The sequence below is a fragment of the Acipenser ruthenus genome, chromosome 16, assembly GCF_902713425.1.
Source record: "Acipenser ruthenus chromosome 16, fAciRut3.2 maternal haplotype, whole genome shotgun sequence".
NCBI lineage: Eukaryota > Metazoa > Chordata > Actinopteri > Acipenseriformes > Acipenseridae > Acipenser > Acipenser ruthenus.
The window spans coordinates 5,040,244-5,059,617 of record NC_081204.1 but is presented as its reverse complement, the minus strand read 5'-3'; the positions used below and the strand labels follow the sequence as shown (position 1 = coordinate 5,059,617).

General features: G+C 37.5%; 1 protein-coding gene across 7 annotated transcripts; it reads right to left on the bottom strand.

The window, feature by feature from the left end:
* Positions 1 to 2,250: 2,250 nt before the first annotated feature.
* LOC117412384 (nischarin-like) lies at positions 2,251 to 18,227 on the bottom strand. 7 transcript variants are annotated; one of them, XM_058988529.1, is made up of 21 exons: positions 17,890 to 18,212; positions 17,027 to 17,110; positions 15,586 to 15,768; positions 13,239 to 13,287; positions 12,914 to 13,077; positions 12,714 to 12,812; positions 12,335 to 12,430; positions 11,049 to 11,201; positions 10,737 to 10,805; positions 10,445 to 10,630; positions 9,848 to 9,976; positions 9,652 to 9,765; positions 8,753 to 8,861; positions 8,006 to 8,121; positions 7,752 to 7,810; positions 5,840 to 7,138; positions 5,214 to 5,397; positions 4,255 to 4,405; positions 3,862 to 3,990; positions 3,438 to 3,599; positions 2,251 to 3,280 (listed from the first exon to the last, which is right to left on the bottom strand). In XM_058988529.1, the coding sequence occupies exons 1-21, from the start codon at positions 17,974 to 17,976 to the stop codon at positions 2,652 to 2,654; spliced, it is 4,251 nt and encodes a 1,416-aa protein (XP_058844512.1). In that variant the 5' UTR covers positions 17,977 to 18,212; the 3' UTR covers positions 2,251 to 2,651. The 7 variants fall into 7 exon arrangements, 6 of the variants coding, with proteins under 6 accessions (XP_058844512.1, XP_058844514.1, XP_058844513.1 ...); XM_058988531.1 differs by having other exon boundaries at positions 5,840 to 7,132; XM_058988530.1 differs by having other exon boundaries at positions 8,006 to 8,118.
* Positions 18,228 to 19,374: the final 1,147 nt, after the last annotated feature.

Below are 19,374 nucleotides of genomic sequence, written 5' to 3'. Positions count from 1 at the left end.
TTTAAGTAAGTCCCTTTTTGTTATAATCGAATATAAATAAAATAAAATAAAATAAAATGTTATATAATACAGGAGAAAAATGAAGAAAGGCGTTTTTAAAGATTTAAGGGAGACAGCATATTCCCCTTCCATAAAGAGCACAGGCTATGGTTGTTTTTAAGTGGAACACCTTCCTACAGCATCTTATTAAAATGATTTATAAATACTATACAAACAAAATACGCCTACATGTTAAGAACACGCTCTAAGTTAATGTTTATAAAATTGAACCATAAGGTATGCGCCTATATTTTGCAAATACAGAATTGCATTTATTATTATTCTAGTGGAATGCCAATACTGCAGGTAAGTGTTGAGCACGCTATTTCATATTTTGTGATCAAGTGAGCACGCTCTGAATTTGCAGACATTTCTAATAAAACCACGCGATTATCACAAAATGTTGATCTGCAATCATTACTAATGTTCGGAGGGGTAGCCTGGAAGGCGTAATCATTGTAACCTTCAAAGTACAGGTCATGCTAAATTAGTGAAAACAATGAACGTGCACTGGAGATGAACAGGATTGGACACCGGCTACAGTGGCTGCTTTTATACAAGAAAATGTTGCAGCCACGAGTTGTGCACCTTTGATTCAGAACAGTTGCAATGCATTTGTACCTGTTTTGGTATTTCAGCTCGTTGTTCTTCGAGACTTCTAGGAAATACCTGGCACGAGTCACAGTCCCAAGGCTGCAAAGTATGTCGCTGCGTGATGATTCAGAGAGACGTCTTTCAAGAATGTGAAACGTGAGTGATTTGTAATGAATGTAAAACGTCTTTGAACAGCGCATTTGCTTATTGCAAAACAATTCATTTGTAGTGGTTGTTCTTTGTAAGTTATTTTTGAAACTTTAATATGTGAATTGAGTGCAATCAGACTAACATTAGCACATATTAAATGGCCGTGAACTTATCCCCAAAATACCTGCGTGCATGTGCTTTGCCAATTTCAGGACTCAAGTCCCGAAGTCATTCTTTTTATTTTATTTTAGAGATGTACTAATTTACGCTAAACATATATACTATAGGTTGCCATATTAAATATTATACAATATGTGTACCTGACCTACTATAAAAGACAACTACAGACCAACAGATAATCTAATTGAATTGTCTTTGTTGTCTGCCTACTTTTGCGTCTGCATTGAATATATTAGACTGTGTCTAATAACCGGGACTGTTTTGTGGTAGATATAACAGTTTCCCATCATCATCATCATGAGGTCCACAGGAATCTGAAGAAAAAACATATTTCTGTTCTAAAATGTGTTCTTTCTTCCACTGCAGTCCAATGAGACCATCTGCCTGGCCAATGGGCTGTGAGAGGGTGAGAGCAGGTTGCAATTACACAATAGTGAGAACAGACAAACCGGAAATTCAGTGCCCTGGCTGGTCTTACACGAGCTACAAGTACCTGATCAGAGTGACCGGGTTCGTCTGGGATCCCAAGGTGGGAGTCACAAGAAAGTCTGCCTTCAAACAGAACGATGTGGAGAAACACCTCATCTCCAACGCTAGAGCTCAGGAGGAGATTCTGAATGCTGGCAGCACGGTCGACCTCAGCATCATTCAGAACAGACAACAGAATAGGAGGGAACAGAAAAGAAATGGACACGCAAGACATAGAAAGATACATTCTTGAACCTTATCGCTTCTGTTGTACGATGAAAAATGTGGTTATGCAAAATGCTTTATTTTTTCTAGCAACATTTCAAAACGAATTATCTGATTTATACCAAGACTGTAAAATAGGCAGTCTCCTGAGGTGTGCATTCATTAGTTGTGCTGCAGGATTTCACTTCCCTGAAATGATGTTGTGGTGGTTATTGTTTGAACAGTAGTTCCATTTTTAATAGTAAACAGAACTTCTGTACGAGGATTTTAGCAGCTATTTTATATATATATTATATAGAGTGTTGCATTTATAAAGTTTTTAAAACAATGTAAAAGTCATATTTCAAGTCATGTGCTATAAATGATACTTATATTGAGTTTAGATTATTTACTCAACTGTTGTATTGTTCAATACATAATGGAAATATGCTATGCTTTGTACTCTTGCTTAATATTTGTTTATACACTTATATGTACAAAGGGTGTTTGGTGTTTCGGAAGTTGCAAAACAGTGCTACGAGCAAGTATATATATTTGAAATACACCCTCCAGCACATGTTTCAATTCTAAAAAGACCTGCAGAACAAACATCTATCAAATTGGTATTGGGTGGGATTTATTTTTAATTACCCATGATTAAATACCTCATTACATACAAGTACTTTGGATTTAAAAATAAAAAGGTTCAAAAGGGTCTACGAGAGAGTTTCCCCACATATTAAATAATACATTTGCAGATTTCGAAATAAAATAGCACATTTGGTATGAACAGAGCGTGCACATGGACACACAACATGCTTTAACTATTATATACAGTACACAAATACTTATTGTAAATAGTAAGACACAATCATGATACACAGATAATGAAAATAAGTTAATTAGCCCAAGACTCCTTTGGTTGATGTACAATTTCCCAGGATGCAGAGTGAAGAAACTATATACAGTAAGTGGTTTTCCCATTAATAAGTAACACTTAAATGTGCTTTTATGCTTTAGCCAGTGAGCTCCAATGGTAGCTCCCTGCTGCAGAGTAGCTCCCATTGGCGAGCCAACAAGGAGATGAGCTTTTCTCGGCTGTCTGAACCAGGCACAAAAATGCACCACTGGACCTCCTTGTCAACACTGCCAGTTGTTCTTTTCATGTCGGAAGTATTAAACTCACTGGCAAAATGGTCCATTGTCAAGTTGCATAATAAGTCAGGACTTTCAAGATCATCAAACACAAAGGTAAGTGCTTGCGGATAGGTCTGATAGCCCATCAACACCCGGTCAAGGTCACGGATTCTCCTGGCATCGGTCAAGCGGTATTTGTCTCTCTTAGGGGGTTCCTTAGCAAAATCAGGCAGTGGGTAGCTGACGTAATCCTCATCAAACAGGAACATGTCTGAGCCTGTGAGAATGAGTGTTTTGGGATGAAGGAGATGCTGGCCCTCTGATGTTGTGCTTTTGGAGCGACACACTTGAAAAGCCAGTACGTACAGGAGGATGTTATACGCGTGCAGATTAGCCAGGTCTCCCATTTTCTCTGCAACAATATAGGTCAGGTCCCCGATCTCTTCCTCACTTGGGTATATGAACTTCACTCGACTAGAATGAACAAGCTCATAGTTTTCCATTTTGCCTGTTGGGAATAGAGATCAAAACACTAAACATAAGTGTGCAGCCAGTAACAGAGACTCACAAGTTATTTTGAGAAGAACAAACATTTTAGGTCTGTGCATCAAAAAGAAGATGGTATGTCATTACAACAGAGCCTGCGAGAAGTGACCCTTCCCTACCTGTGCTTTTGTTTCCAAATTCAGTGTAGAAATCTTGTTCAACTGGCTCTGGAGATGGTGTCTTTGCTAGGAAGGACAGGACAGACATGAGCTGCTGTATAAAGGCATGGGTACTGTAGCTGTCTCTGGTCAGACAGGAGATGATGTGATCTGCTGAAGGACCTGAAAGAAAAAGAAAATATTACTTTATATTCAGTTAATAAACACTGTTAGATTTACACCAAAGTGTTTCAATCAATTTCACAATATAAATCATAAGCTGTTGCAAACTGTCTTTTAAGAATACTGTACAATCATATGGAAGTGGTACATTAAAGAAAAATCCAATACACAACAAAAACCTTTGTACTAACACTACAAGGTTACAATGGTTTGCTTACAGCCAGTTCAGTGTAGACTGTTATTTAGCACTTGTGTTACTCACCCGCTACTCTGAAGTACTGATCAAAAAGCCCGACATTTACTGATTGCAGGTCATTCAGCTTAATTGTGAAGCAGTATGAATGGAGGAAGTCTCTTTTTTCATGATCAGAGGGCTTCCAATCCCAAACTACTGCAAAAAATAAAGAAAAAGCATTTCAATCAAACCAAAAGGCCAGCATGGATATGACAGTTTTGCACGTCATCTTTAGAAACAAGCCTCTTTTTCAAGGAAGTGATTGTATAGGGCACTCACATTTTGGATGCAAACATACCTGTATTTAAACTGCGCCTTCAAATAATTAGACAAGTCCACTTGTTCCAGGTGATGTGCATCTTTTATCATGCATTCTTTATGATTATAGGGTGCAAAATTGGAGAATGGGAGCATGCTTACGGGATTGATCACCAAGTTGAGCAGCAGAATCATGAAGAACAAAATAAACCGCTTTTGTAGACAGCATTATGCAGGCAGTGATTTCCACATCAGGAGCTTTATAAAACACCACAGAGGACCACAAGAGGTGCTTTATCTCTTCATTTTCCACCTGCAATAAAAAGGGAACAACATTAAACTCTTTAGTTTGTCAGAAATACCTTCAGCAGTTACAGCACATTGAGATCCCCCCCACTGTTCATGAGCCAGGTCATTAGGATAAGGTATAGGTTACTGTAAGTTGTATCCAAAGCACATCATCTCCAACCTAAAATGCTACCAATGGTGTTGGTTAGGATTCAAACCTTTGACCTTCCAGAACAGTGGATTGGAGCTAAAAATCATAAGACATCCTCCCAAGTTTTGGAAAGTAAATGTGTTGAGAAAATAGCATCATCAGATTCTTTGTAATGGTACCGAAACAGTAAATCATTCAATAATAATGGAAGCTGTTAGTCATGCTTTTAGTTAACATACTAAAATAAAATAAAGGGTACAGTATTTTAACTAGATTACCTTTTTCAGTAGCGTGATTAAAGTAATGAATTGGGAAACTTGGCATTTGTTTTTTCCTTTCCTTTCTACAGTGTGATTGCCTTCTGTTGTATTTGGCTCTTGCTTTCAACACCGACTGTGCTCTTTGTTTTTTAGTCAGGTAAAGTTTAAAATCTAAAAGAACATAATTTGCCTTGCAGGCTGGAAAGTGGTTGATAAGAAACTCTTATATATATACCCACACAGGTAAAACATCTCTGGGCTCTTCAGCTAAAGATCAGACTGGGACACACCAGCAAAAGAGCAGCCCAACTTAGAAACCAACAGACTATATACTATGGTGCCGTACTGGTCTGTGTCATAAACTATGGTTGACATATTGCACTTTGTGATGTGAATTTATGTGTTAAGAAAAAAAAAGTTACCTCAGCAACACTGTTATAGAAAAACTCCACCAAATCATTCCCTTTCAGTCCTGTTAAGAAGTGAAGAGATGGGGAAACAGACAGGTGAAATGGACATTGGTTCTCATCGGTCAGTTTCTGTATCAAAGGGTCAGAAGGATACAGCAAGGAAAGGGTTAAATGAGGCCTTTGGAGACCCTGAGGGCTGCAAGAACAAAATAGAAGAAAAAAAAACACACACACACTTAATGAAACATCTTGCAATATGAACCAGTCAATAGCATGCACATACAATACAATAAACTAGTAAGTTACAATCTTACAACTGTAACCAATACAGAGCCAGGAAGATACAACATACAGGGCCCAACGCCACACAGCATACAGTTAAAATGCAAAAACTGACCAATCGGATGTTTATTTTCTTGATTTTCATGTTGGCAAATACATAGTAATATCAGTACAGTATCATTCCATAAAAAGTGACAAAAGAAATATTTCCATAAACTTGAAATATGATTAATAGAATTTTAGGTGCTGGTCACACAAAAGCTTTAGATGTTTATGAGCAAGAGAAGAGCAAGTGCAGTTAGAAATGTTGTAGCATTCAGTTACCATGCTGTGAATACACAGTAGCTTCACTGTACCTGCTCTTAAGAGTTCTTCGGGTCATTGTGGGGCTCAAGGGACAGCTCTTTATTGAACCGTGACATTTTTTCACCTTGAAGAAAGCAATGGTCTTCACATCCTGCAGGCTGGCTCTAAGCTGACTGAACAGACTCAGAAACAGGAACTTGTCATGGGGCAGGACAAAGACAGCGGTGACAAACTTGAGCCGGGTCATGAGTTCCAGGACATGGCCATCCCTGAAGGCACCAGCTGGCTGGGTGCTGCTACTGCAACCTTGTTTTGGATGGAGAAGCACAGAAGCAAGCGGGATCTGAATTAACTCCACCCATCTCTTCTCTTCAAGTGTCTTGGCTTTTTTCGTGAGTGCAACAAAGTCCACTTTCATAATACACAGCTGACTGGGTGTTAAGAAGAGCAGACAGGGCACATAAACAGGGTCTTGGTGTGTCTCCGACTGCCACGTGAACGAGAGGATATCCGAATACGGAGAGTTCTTCGCCTCACTTGAAGAGTCAGTGGGGAAGCTGTGGATTTGCTGGTTACAGGGGGCAACCTCTGCAAGGTTAAGAAGGTGAGCGGCAAAGGCACCTTTAACAACAGTGTCACCATCTGTTAGCTGATGGGACTCCAAAAGCTGATTGATAAACTCCTGTGCTGAACTGGAATTTTTCACAGCCGAATTAAACATGTTTAAACAAGAGTAGATCTCTTTCAAATTCTGTGAATCCGAAAGAAAGTACCAGTAAGTATCACTTGTCTTCAACTTCAAGGAAAGACAGGTTTCTGGAACGTCAAAGCCAACTGCTTCTATCTCTATGAATGGGACGGTCAAGACGTTTTCCATGTTACCTGTGACACTTTGCCTGTTTCCAGTCAGTTCTTGATGAGGAATTTGGAACACAGCCAGCAGATTGTCAGTCAACACAACACAAGATGCAAACTGGCTTAAATCTTTGTTGACCTGAATGCAGTAAACCCAAAAGACTTTCTTAATTCGGATAAGCTCTTCACAACTTTCAGCTGTAGCATCTGAAGAAACGGTGCAACCTGAACCATGCTCCCCCTCATCAAGTCCCATTTCGAAATAGCCATCTCCTGAAGCCTGGCTCAATGATTCGTGGACTGTATCCACATGCATGCTGGTCTTGGATGCTTTGAGATGTTCTTCCCACATGGCATTCCTAATAAGTCCAGTTAAATGTGACGTAAAGTCCAGGTTAGTAGCAGTGTAAGAGACACAAGAAAAAGGTAGCACTTGGGTCTTTTTCCAATTGGTCCACATGCTGTCTTCGTCCTCTGCACAATGACAACTGTAACTGAAAAAAATAATAGGTTTAGTGAATAAGTAACTGTAGTCATCCAAATCACTAACTACTTGTACTGTATAACCATTTGTGGTGTTTTATTTTACCCCACACACTTAATCCTGTAAAACTTAAATATGGAGGGGTTTCCTAAAACTAGCAATAATGTAATTATATTTTAATGTGCTATTTAATACACAGGAGTAAACAATACCAAGCACATTACTTTATACGGTATATTCGGATTAATGCATGCTGAAATTGTTTAGTTGTAAGGTACTGCCCTCTAGAGTGCATGTATTTAGGTATTAATCTGGTTGTATGCACTCCTGCTACTAAACTACTGGCGCAAAAAAAACCAAAAAAACACCAACATGCAAGCAAGCCAGTACAAATCAAGATCATTTCCATGTAGGGTTGTGGAAAGCATTTCTACTGAGCAAATAATGAAGTATAATTACACATAATCAACAGCGACAATAGATTGTTCTAAAAAATAATGTAACATAAATATTGACAGCCCCTACAATCACAGTACCAGAAAATTCTTTAAAATGCTGCAACTAAAAATAAATGTCCCTAATTTTTACAATTTTCATCATCAAATGTAATATATTCTCTGTACCTAAAGTGCTGTTCAGTCACATTTATGGGTAACAAACTGGATCCATATGTATGTTTAACCTGTACAGAGGAAAGAAGAAAAAGATAGCTGAACAGCAACAGTTACAATACACGCTTCTTTTTAGAGAAATTGGTACTACCAATAATTAACAAGATCAAGCATGCATGATGAATTTAAAAAAGGCAATGCTTTAGATTAAATAATTACATTTACTGTACACAATTAATATATTATGAAGGCATATGAAAAATTACCTGTATTGTATCCTCGCAAGCAGAATTGTGTATATTGGTGCATCTCTGGGTAATTGCAGAATCCATAGGAGTCGATATATCATTGCTAACTTGGGCTGTGTTTTTACATACTACTACTGAGATAAAAAAAAAACAAAGAATCCAAGTTAACATTTGTCTCTTTACATACTGCAGTTTTTACACAACACAACTCTTTTCTCCATCTATAACAAACAGTTTCCATTAAGTGACAGAAAGGAAAGAATCGGCCTTCAAAACAAATAGCAAATTACGCTCAGATAGCTCAGCGTGACATGCAAGTTGGAAAATGCATATAACAGCCATGAACTAATTCATAAGAAAATCTTTGCCAGCTTATTAGAAACATGCTTTGTTAAAAAGCTCACACACTGGTCGACTGAAAGCAAATTTACCAAATATATTGTATCACAAAAATAGTTTATACTTGATACACAAGTGCTCAACCATCTTTAAATATATTGGGCAACGGAAATTTAAATCAGTAATGTCATATATAATTCTAAAAACATTTTTTTTTAATACAGATGTATTGATCAGTAAACTGATTACGTTTAGAACGTCTTCTAAATCTTTAAACAAACAAATCTCAGTACGACGCGTCTTTTTTTTTTCTTTTACAGACTTGAGGACTTCTAACGTCTATTTCCCTAGCAAGCACCAGTGCAGCACAGAAGAGCAGACCCAGAAAAGAGCCCAGCCCCAGCAGCCTGATACATACATGATTACCTTGGCTGGAGCTGGCAGGATGGGGCAGAGAGGGAGAGGAGGGCGGAGCAGTGAAAGAGGAGCAGTTGGGTTTGGAACTGGCAGCAGAAAGCTTGGAGTCCTCACTGATCTGACAAAGAGATCGTGGACATGGTGAAACACTGACAGGCACCATTGATATTACAAAGCATCTGCACAGGAGTACAAGGAGCGTATTTGAAACACACACGAAGACTGTACTGATGACTGCACAGGGGTATGTGTACTGTAATACATGCTAAAACTAATCTCTTGTGACAAGAGTAATGCTTTGAAGCCTATTGATAACTATAAAAACAGCACACAGAAAAGAATCAGGAATTCATAAATAATAAGTTGACTCAAGCATTCTACTTAGGCTGAGGGAAATGGAATGATCTATGAAAAAAAATCTTCCTCCTGGGCTTGTTTATGCATGCATACACAACAGATGCTGGCAGGAAATTGAACGTTTGTATTTTGTGTAGACAGCCATCTTTTTGCAGTAAAGCCATCAAGCTTTATTATTTCCTTGAGGTAAAAAGTAGACAATTAGGGCTGTATACTGAAGCTTTAGGGTGCCAGTAAGTACACTGAAGTCCTATCCATTTACTTGGATGCTAATGCTTAATTATGGGAGTGTATCTTTAAAATCATCAGGGTGAATGACATCAAGTTGAATACTCAGAATGTGTTCAATCCCAACACAATTTATAGATTACTGAAGTAATCATTTTATGTTATATTTCTACAGATGTTGAGAGGAAGGATATTCTCTTGCATTTACCTGGACAAGGAATTCTTAAACCATCACCCTGGAAATCTATTAGTGCTGCTATAGTATGTACAGAGTAAAAGCAGACAGATTTTTCTTTGTATTTTAGTTTCTTTTTCTGCCTCACCTTTTTCTCTGTATTATTCATCCTGTCCTTTGCTTCTTTGGCTTTCTGAATGGCTTTTAACACTTCCACAGTGTCCATCTCCTTCTCTGTTGGAGCAGCGTTGTCTAAGCATACCTATGGTGCACAGAAACACAGCTACATCAGTATTATAAAGCAGAGCACTGCCCATTCACCAGACTGCTCAGATAACACATACCTCTGATGCTCTGTCCCAGAACTGTGCAAGCACCTTGGTTCTGTAATCAGGAATGATGCTTAAGGGGTTGTTGGACAGAGTCAGTTTTTCCAAACAGGGTAAACTTCCAATGTGTTTAATTTCTTCAAACTGAAAGATTAAAAATCAACATCATAGTAACAATACGTGAAGTTTAAACACTATATTTTATTATTTTCATATATATATATATATATATATAATTTTTTTTTTTTTTTGCATTAAATAGCTTTGGTAAAAAGATAACCTTACAAAATATTTTCCCTGTCTTCTATGGGGAAAAAAATAACATGTAACTGGCACATAGATCCCTGCTAAAGGTGTACAGTGTTTAAGTTTAAGCATTATTTCTCAAATCAATAAAATCCATCAAATCCATATTATATATGTTTAAAATATACATGCAGTGAATCTGTAATGTAGAGCCAGAGAATTTAAAAAAAAAAATTAAAAAAACTATTAAATAGCATGTGGAAGTTCTAGACAATAGCAAAGGTACCCTTTATTTTGTGATGGGTAAAACAAGACTTTATATGGTCTACTGTATGAATGCATATTTGCTTTGAGAAAATACATTACCTGGGCTAGTTTATTGTTGCTTAAATCCAAGTTTACAAGAGAATAAAGTTTACAAAGACCAGAAAGACTTTCCAGAAGGTTTCCTGCCAAATTCAGCGTTTTGATGTTTCCAAGCTTTGTGTGAACACCTTCTAATACTGCAAGTTTATTGTAAGACAGATCCAGGTGAATCAGGTTATATAGATGCTGTAACAAGACAAGACATATTACATTTGTAGGGATTATGATTTCTCATTTCAACAGATGAGCCCCCTGCTAACAGAAGTTAAAATAAACAAGGTTATGCTCTTACCTGCAAGTTCTCTACAAGAGACAGCTCGTTGTGACCGAGGTCCAGGAATTCAACTTTTGGTATTAATTTCTGTAAAATAAATAATTAGTATCATACTACATTCTAAAAATAGCTACACAGGTAGTTAGCTTTATCAAATCAGTCTGTCTATGATCATAAATACAATGAAAGAATATCCAGAACAGAATCAAACACAAATTGAAACTACTCTTCAAATTTGGGGATCAAAAAGTAATCACATTTATGGATTATTAAAATGCAAGCAAACACCTATTTAAAAACAAACTGCTTTTTTTTTTTTTGGCTGCTTACCACAGACTCATCAATGCACATTATCTGATTATGACTCATGTCAAGTGTTGTTAAGTTCTTCCAAGTCGGAATAACAGCTGTGACTGGACAGTCCGATGACACTCCCTCCGCTACCCAGTGATCGAATTCAGAGGCTTCTGGTACCAGTATATCCTGGGAATGAAAGCAGGGGATAGAAGAAGTATTAATATGTACAAACAGCTTGGGGAAATGTAAAGGAGGAGCCTGTCAGTGTCTGTGTCTAAGAATGAACAATGCATAGTCTTTCGTTTACCTCATGGTGCTCCAGAAACCTATTGTCGGGGGAAAGATCGTGCTCCACTTCTTTATTTTTTTTCCAGCAATTAAACAGATTCCAAAAGCTACACTTGGTATGCAGCTGTTAGAACACATCACGTGTAACCCAGATATGTCCTGTAAATTATGTTTTGTATGAATGCGGACAGTAATAATTTACCTTGCCTCCTGAAACTTCAAAACTCGCCTGACATTTATAAAAATAAAAAAAAAATTGGCAAAACATCACTGACTATAAAAAATGTAAGGAATACAGCAAAAGTTTACTGAGATCTGATAATGGGAATTTTCATATGAACAGGGAATACAATCAGATTTTGAAGTTCCTTCACCATAATGCTTTTCAGATTTCCTTATCTGACTGTGTGGGATCTGACTTCAGAGGAGATCTGACTACTTCATGTCATGTAAAACGTACTGATAAAGAACCCGATCCAAGATCCAAACAAACTGTGTAGCTACATGGTTATCCTCTAAAAGGGGAGTGATTTATTACAGTATTGCACAGAAAAATTCAAGCCCTAAATATGAAGTATCATGGCACAGGAATATAAATTCGTAGTAAACACACACACTCTACGGATCCATCGAAATGCCAATGCTAACTACACTCTGGGAATCAGGCAAACAAACTTTTTTTGGTTTTCTGAAATCCATGGTAAATTAATCAGCAATAGAACTGTGCAACTACATGGTTATTCAAAATGATTAGATACTAATACATGTCATATATCTGGGCAGGAGTGTGGCGTAGTGGTTAGGGCTCTGGACTCTTGACTGGAGGGTCTTCGGGTTCAATCCATGGTGGGGACACTGCTGCTGTACCCTTGAGCAAGGTACTTTACCTAGCTTGCTCCAGTAAAAACCTAACTGTATAAATGGGTAATTGTACGTAAAAATAATGTGATATCTTGTAACAATTGTAAGTCGCCCTGGATAAGGGCGTCAGCTAAGAAATAATAATAATAATAATAATCCAGATGCTGTACCTTCACTGATGATGCTGAATAGCGCACACCCATTGTAGCCACGGTCGGCTTTAAAGAAGGAAGTCCTTGTATCTGTTTTGCTTCACAGTGACTAATCTGTAAAAAGAAAAATATAAAAGCATGGACTATACAACAGGATCTACACACAAAACATGTTTCAGTTGAAAAGAGATGTGTATTTGGCAGGATCATATTGAGCTTGTTTATTTTGTATACCTGTATATGATTTATTTTCATTATAAAAATATGCATTAGCAAGCCTTGAAGTAGGCTAATAAAAAGCCCATTTGTTTACTACAGAATATACTAATTGTAAATCAAACTTGATTTAAGAAAAGACTTGATTGATTTTTTGGTGATTACTGATATTCTGCAATACCTCTATCTGAAGAAGTGACTTGAATACTGATAAGTCAAATGGGAGGAGGTGCTCCTGGATATTGCTGCTGCCCACAGAACCTTGAGAGCTGCCACTGACCTGGAGAGAAAAAATATATTTTCATGTTTCCTTTGTGCAGGTAGTTCTGAACAGTTACATTTCTTACTAGTTAGAATAATTCAACTTATATAAAAGTTTACCTTCAAATATTTGAGCCTACAGGTAAAATCTAGAATGTGCCCCAGGTCTGCTTTGGCATCCCCATTAGCACAGATGGGTTTGGCCAGTCGGAGCTGCTGGGTGATTGCATATAACTGTAAAGGCCGGAGACAGAATACCTGTCCAGCCACAAGAAGTTGCTCTCCTAAAGTAAAAAAAAAATACAGTCAATTCAAAATGAAAGTTTGTTCAGGTATTTAATTAGAGATTCATTATCAAAAAAGTGTCATTTTCACCTCTATTTCCACGTGTAACTTTTTTGTTTTAATTGTTTCCTTAAAGATCAGAGCTATTCTAATACATTACCTTTATTAAACAGATCTTCAGCCAGTGCTGCTGTAATTCCATTTATTTCCTGCAAAACAGAGAGAGAAACTTTAATAATAAATGAAGGTAAAATAACTAGATTCTTTACTTTGTATTGAGCTACTAAATAAGGTAAGTCTACATTTCATACACACATTACTGAGGATGGAAGATTAAGGGCTTGCTAATAAAAAACAAACTTTTTGAGCTACGAATTACACTTTCATGAAAAGATAGTAACTGCCATTCCATTAAAAGACTGGCCTTACATAGCAATCAAGTATAACAAGGCCACTTTCTGTTTGCATATTTCCCTTCATTAGACTTTTTTTTTTGCTGTACCCCTATATATTATTTTGTTTATTTAGCAGACGCCTTCATCCAAGGCGACTTACAGAGACTAGGGTGTGTGAACTATGCATCAGCTGCAGAGTCACTTACAATTACGTCTCACCCAAAAGACGGAGCACAAGGAGGTTAAGTGACTTGCTCAGGGTCGCACAATGAGTCAGTGGCTGAGGTGGGATTTGAACCGGGGACCTCCTGGTTACAAGCCCTTTTCTTTAACCACTGGACCACACAGCCTCCTCCTATATATACCAATCAGAGGCAAAAGCATGGCCCAGGTTTACCATGAAATGAACCATGAATGGTGATCTTTGCACAATTTATTTTAGTAAATGCTGTAGCCTAAGTGAATATATATATATATTATATATATATATATATATATATATATATATATATATAGAGAGAGAGAGAGAGAGAGAGAGAGAGAGAGAGAGAGAGAGAGAGAGAGAGAGAGAGAGAGAGAGAGAGAGAGGTGATTTAAGGTGTAAAAACAAAGTGTGAAAAATCCAAATTCATTTGAAAATAAGTGTTGGTTTTTAAATTATTTACAGAAGGATCTAGATTTACTTTATTCCAGGAAGAACTTTAATTCAACTGGAAGCAACTGAAGCACTGCAAATCACTGCTGCAGTTTTTTATAGCTATATTTCTTAACTTGCTGGAACCTGACAAACACATTTAATAATTTAAACAGTGACAGGTTTTCGCAGTACTGAAATTTTCCACAGTATTTAATTAAGGATAAGTCAAGCACTATTCCACTGCGGCTATACCTAGACTTACAGAGGCTGCTGACAGCTTTCAAGTCAACATATAAATGATGCATGATGCATTTTAAGCTTTCCCTTGGGTTAAGAGTTAAAGCCAACCGACAAATCAACACCTCTGTAACCTTGCAATTCAGCCCAAAATAAATACTTAAACCTACTGAACAAATACAGGAAAGAAAAGTGAGTTTACTTAAAATACAAAGAGTCAAGGATGCAATTCAGTTTAATAAACCATGTTCTACAATTATCTAAACACTGCACAGCATTCCAATGCTGTTTGTCACACGTTCCACTGTCACGCTATAAACGGACAGTGAACTTTAAAGTTTACACAAATTAGGTATTTACTGTAGATACATGTCCGAGGCAACTTAGGTAACAAAAACTGCCTCGAGTCAAGACAGATACTGGCTTGCAAAACTGGGAGTTGTCCAAGGACGGAGAACCTTGTCACGATGAAGGAAAAGCAAGGCTTCAGCATCTACTGTAATGAGTGCTCATCTGGCAAACAGCAGGCAAACCCTGCCCCGCTGAAAAACCTACAATGAATGTGAAAAAAAACAACTACTTCTGGTCTCCTTGATTACCTGCCACGAGTTAAAATCATAAGAAGCTACCGCAGACATAGCATTTATCAGTGTAGTTTCTAAATTTAGTTTAATCTCAATTCAGCAATATTGAGGCATTCGTATTTGTGAAAGGTGTTGCAAGAAACAGGTCATAACTGAGGACTACTTTTAATAGACATATTTAAGACACTCCTGGTACTGATAAATATTTCATACACATTATAGCTGTCCCTAGATACTAATACTATGTGCTGCCAATGCCTCTCACCAACACATTGTATATTAATTGTCCCTGACAGAACATAAACAACCCTTAAGCAATTTATTCCATCCATACCTACATTTACAAGGGCAATAAATATAACTCCACAGTGGCGCAAAGGAACAAAGCAGAGTATGTCTCATTTGTCAGCACAGTGGCCACAGAAATTTATGGTCAGATACTTAAGCTTTTATGCTCATACAGATATGCAAAACCTCTGTGTGGGTAGTTTTGCTGTAGAAGTGTTGATTTATTTTTTAAATGACAAGAGATCTTAAAGAAAGAATGACTAACATAATTCTAAGCTTTGGCCTTGTTGCCTAACACTACATAGAAGTGAAAGAAAAGTATTAAGCAACTACTGTATTAAGCAACTACTGTAAGTAAAAACTTACATATAGATGAAAATTCAGAAAACAAGACAAGACTTTGGGTGCAGCCAGAGGGAATTTGGCCAGCAGAGTTTGCAGGTATACTTCGAGTTCCTTTTGTCTCTTTTCCACCAGGCTTTTAGAGTTTTTACCAATGATTTTCTTTGGTGGAAGCAGGTTCTTGTCGATCTTCTTCTCTGCAGTGAGCTGGAAGCAAAAAATGGAGAGTCTGAGAGTGCTTTACTTTTTGCACTATTTGTATCAGCGGAAACAATTGTGCAATATCCTAGCTTATACATATCACAGCAGTAGCTTGAAATACACTGCTATACATATTTTATTTTAGACACCATTCCTTTCACACACAAGTGCCGCTACTGAGCCGTCTCAGAGACATTTAAAATATTTAAAATACCCATTCACACAGCATGAAATTGCACAACCTATGCCGGTATAATACTGTCATAACCCTTTCACACAGCCAAAGGGATCATGACAGTACAACTTTCAGACCTGTCAGTCAACAGATCGTTTTCATGGCAACGGCGATTCGGCCATAAATTACAGCATCTCGTACCATCCCTTCTATTTGTGAATTCACCTCCTCGTCAGCCTGTAAAGTTAACAATTCCTTAACTTATTCCAGACTCCAATTACTACCTTGTTCTTGATCAGCCATTGTATTTGAAAAAAATGAAAGCATGTAACGACGACAAAAATACCCAACATGTCCGGTATACAGTCACGGGGGATGTTGATTTTCAATCCACGCCCACTATAGCGCTTAAGTGCCAGCGTAGCCTTTCACACAGGAGTTGAGAAGGCATAAAATATGATGGCTCTGTGACAGTATAGGCAATTCACACAGACCAAAATGCTACATCAGTGCCGGTTCATAACTCATCTGTGTGAAACAGGAACATGTTTCCTAAATTTTGCGTCAGCATTTATTCATAGGTTTACATTTCCCCCCAACATGCTGCCCTTTGGGTATCTACAAATTACTTTTAAAACTCACAAGGTCATATGACACATTTTTTTCCCAGTGCCCAGTGGTTCGGATACTGATTGCAATGCAGAAGATCCTAAGTTCAAACAATGACATCAACCTTCTCCTGAACCCTGTTCCTCTAAAATGGTTAACTGTTATAAGAACAGGGTAAGTCTAAAGCACTCAGAGTACATGGTGTTTTGAGCACTGTTCGTCTGCACTCAGAAAGGACTTTGGACTCTTATATAATGGGTTTTTGCCTGCATAATGTAAGCATGTCATTGCACTAAACATTCTGCTTTCACAGTACTTATAAGCAGTGAGAAAATAAAGTAATCTTTCCCCTTGATCACAGCATGCTGGGTAGACTGTAGTGCATGAAACTTGCTCTTTGGAACAGCTAGCAAGTGTAAATGGGAGGCGGTAGAAAAAAAGAATTCTATTAGCATATGTTCATGCTTCTTCAAAGATTACCTTTTCATGCAGATCATGAAAATCACTATAGCGGTGCTTGACAGTCCACTTGTGGTTTCCAACATTCACCTCTATTATGTAAACCTGAATAATAATAATAATAAAAAAGTTAAAGCAATAAATTTGTTATACATAGGTAACTTACAGTTTATAACATGCTGTACAGAATAAGTCAATTTTCAATCTAGAAAAAATATATATCAGCAAGAATGGGCATTCAATATTACTTAATTACAGTATATGTGATACTGCCAGTAATTTGTAGGTAGGCAGCAACCATAAGTAATAATTCGAAAATTGCATGCAAATGCAAAAATGATTTAGTACAGTATGGTGCCACGAATGACTGGCACCATACTGTGATTGACTGACAAGAACCAGCAAGCCCCATAATTAGCGCACAGTGTATCTGCAATTTCAGTTGCTGTAGCCCCTTCCTCCCATTTGACATTAAACTGCCATTGACAAGTGGGATTTGAATCTACTGTAATCCCCCGACTAATATTTCTTTGACCAATTAATGACAATCGACCTTGTGACACGATACAGCATCACCTAGTTTGTATGGGATTATTTTTGTAGTCTAATACAGTCTATAAATCTGGATCTAGATGCAAAGTAAAGTACAATATTTAAGTTTTAAAATTGACATTTAAACGCACGGACCTTTCAAATAAAAGCAATTACAGCCATCGGGAATAACAATCGACTAAAGTTAACTCCTTTTTTGTCTTTAGAGAGGAAATCCTCGCAACCCGTGTTCACAACCTCCCTTAAGAACAGACTTACATTTCTAGCAGATAGTTTATCAGACGGAAAAATAATGATAAATCAAAACCACCACCAAGTGCATTTGTACATACCGTATAGTTTTCTACGACGAGCTCAGATCCAACAATTCGGACCGCCTTCCTTTCGTTTGCCTCGTCAGGAAATACCGCAGATTCCATTTTGTAAAAATTAAATAAAAATAAACAACACACACTATAAAATAATATGCTGTGTGCTATTTAATACACTACATTTCTTATCCTACCCTCCTTGTTACGTAAACATCTCCTCCCAGACCTCCGGTCTCCATCTTTGTTTTTGTTTTGCTTTTTCTTCACAACTGCAAGGAGATCGATTCAAACTGGTTAAACTTTATTCAAACCGTCTGCTCACAGCAGTAGATGTTCGTTCTGGTAGATAATCATCGTCATGAGAACAGAGGACAGTGTAATTATTGCACCACCGTTTCAGTTAGCAAAACTGGAAGCATGTGTAACAAAACACCTTGAAATAGACTATTTAATAGATATGCAATTTTACAAATTTGAAAACAGTAAAACAGAAAGCAGCACCATGCAAAGTATCACCAAAAGTACCATAACCTACAGCATGCACAGTATTTAAAATTCCATCATACAATGCCCAGGGCCATGCATAGTTTAATTGAAACCAGACAAATGGGCCCCCGGATATAACTATTACTAGCAAAGCCAAACAGTAGTAGCTGAATAACAAATGTCCATGCAAATTATTATGTGAGTGATGTATGCACTGCTTCATTCACAAAGATATTCATAAAAACAAAATACCACAACAGAAGCTCTTTGCATATGTGGCTGTGGACACTACAGCAGAGTGAAGCAGCTAGAGTATGTGGTAGGATTCAGGTCTGGTGACTGACAGTCCTTATGTGGAGTCACTGTACCCTGTCCATCTGTTTATAGACCTGACTAATTCAGATGGCAGATCTGTGTACATGCAACTTACAGTAGGCCTTTATAGTCCATAACACAGAGGCTTATTATTACAGGACTTAGTGGACAAACAATTAGGGTTACCTGCATTACATTTTTAACATGGATTCTGAAATAAATAAAATGTATATATTTCTGTTGCCAGTGAGTTTCAGTCACAATGGGCAAGACAGCAGATCTGATAGACATATATGGGCTGATGGAAACATTACATACAGCACTGATGTTACAGAAGGTCTGAAAAGTAATGGTACGTTCTGGAGAACAGACTTTGATGCAGCTATCTAAACCCTTCTCTCTCTCAGACACACACACACAATCTGTAGGACGTAATCAATCAGAAAGGGTCACCTATCACACAATTACTTTTCCAGTTCATACTTGAACTCCTGGCACTGGCAGCTTACCGTATTTGGATACAACTCCTACGTAACCTTGGCCAACCCAGTCACTGGATGTCAACCAGACCACATACAATACTATTGCTGAGAGAAAGAAAGAGTTAGCTTCATGTGTCTGAATAATGCTCAGTTGTAAAATAGCTCTGATTCATCTAGGTAGAAATGCCAATTACCTCTATTAATAGAGACTAGTAAGACATAT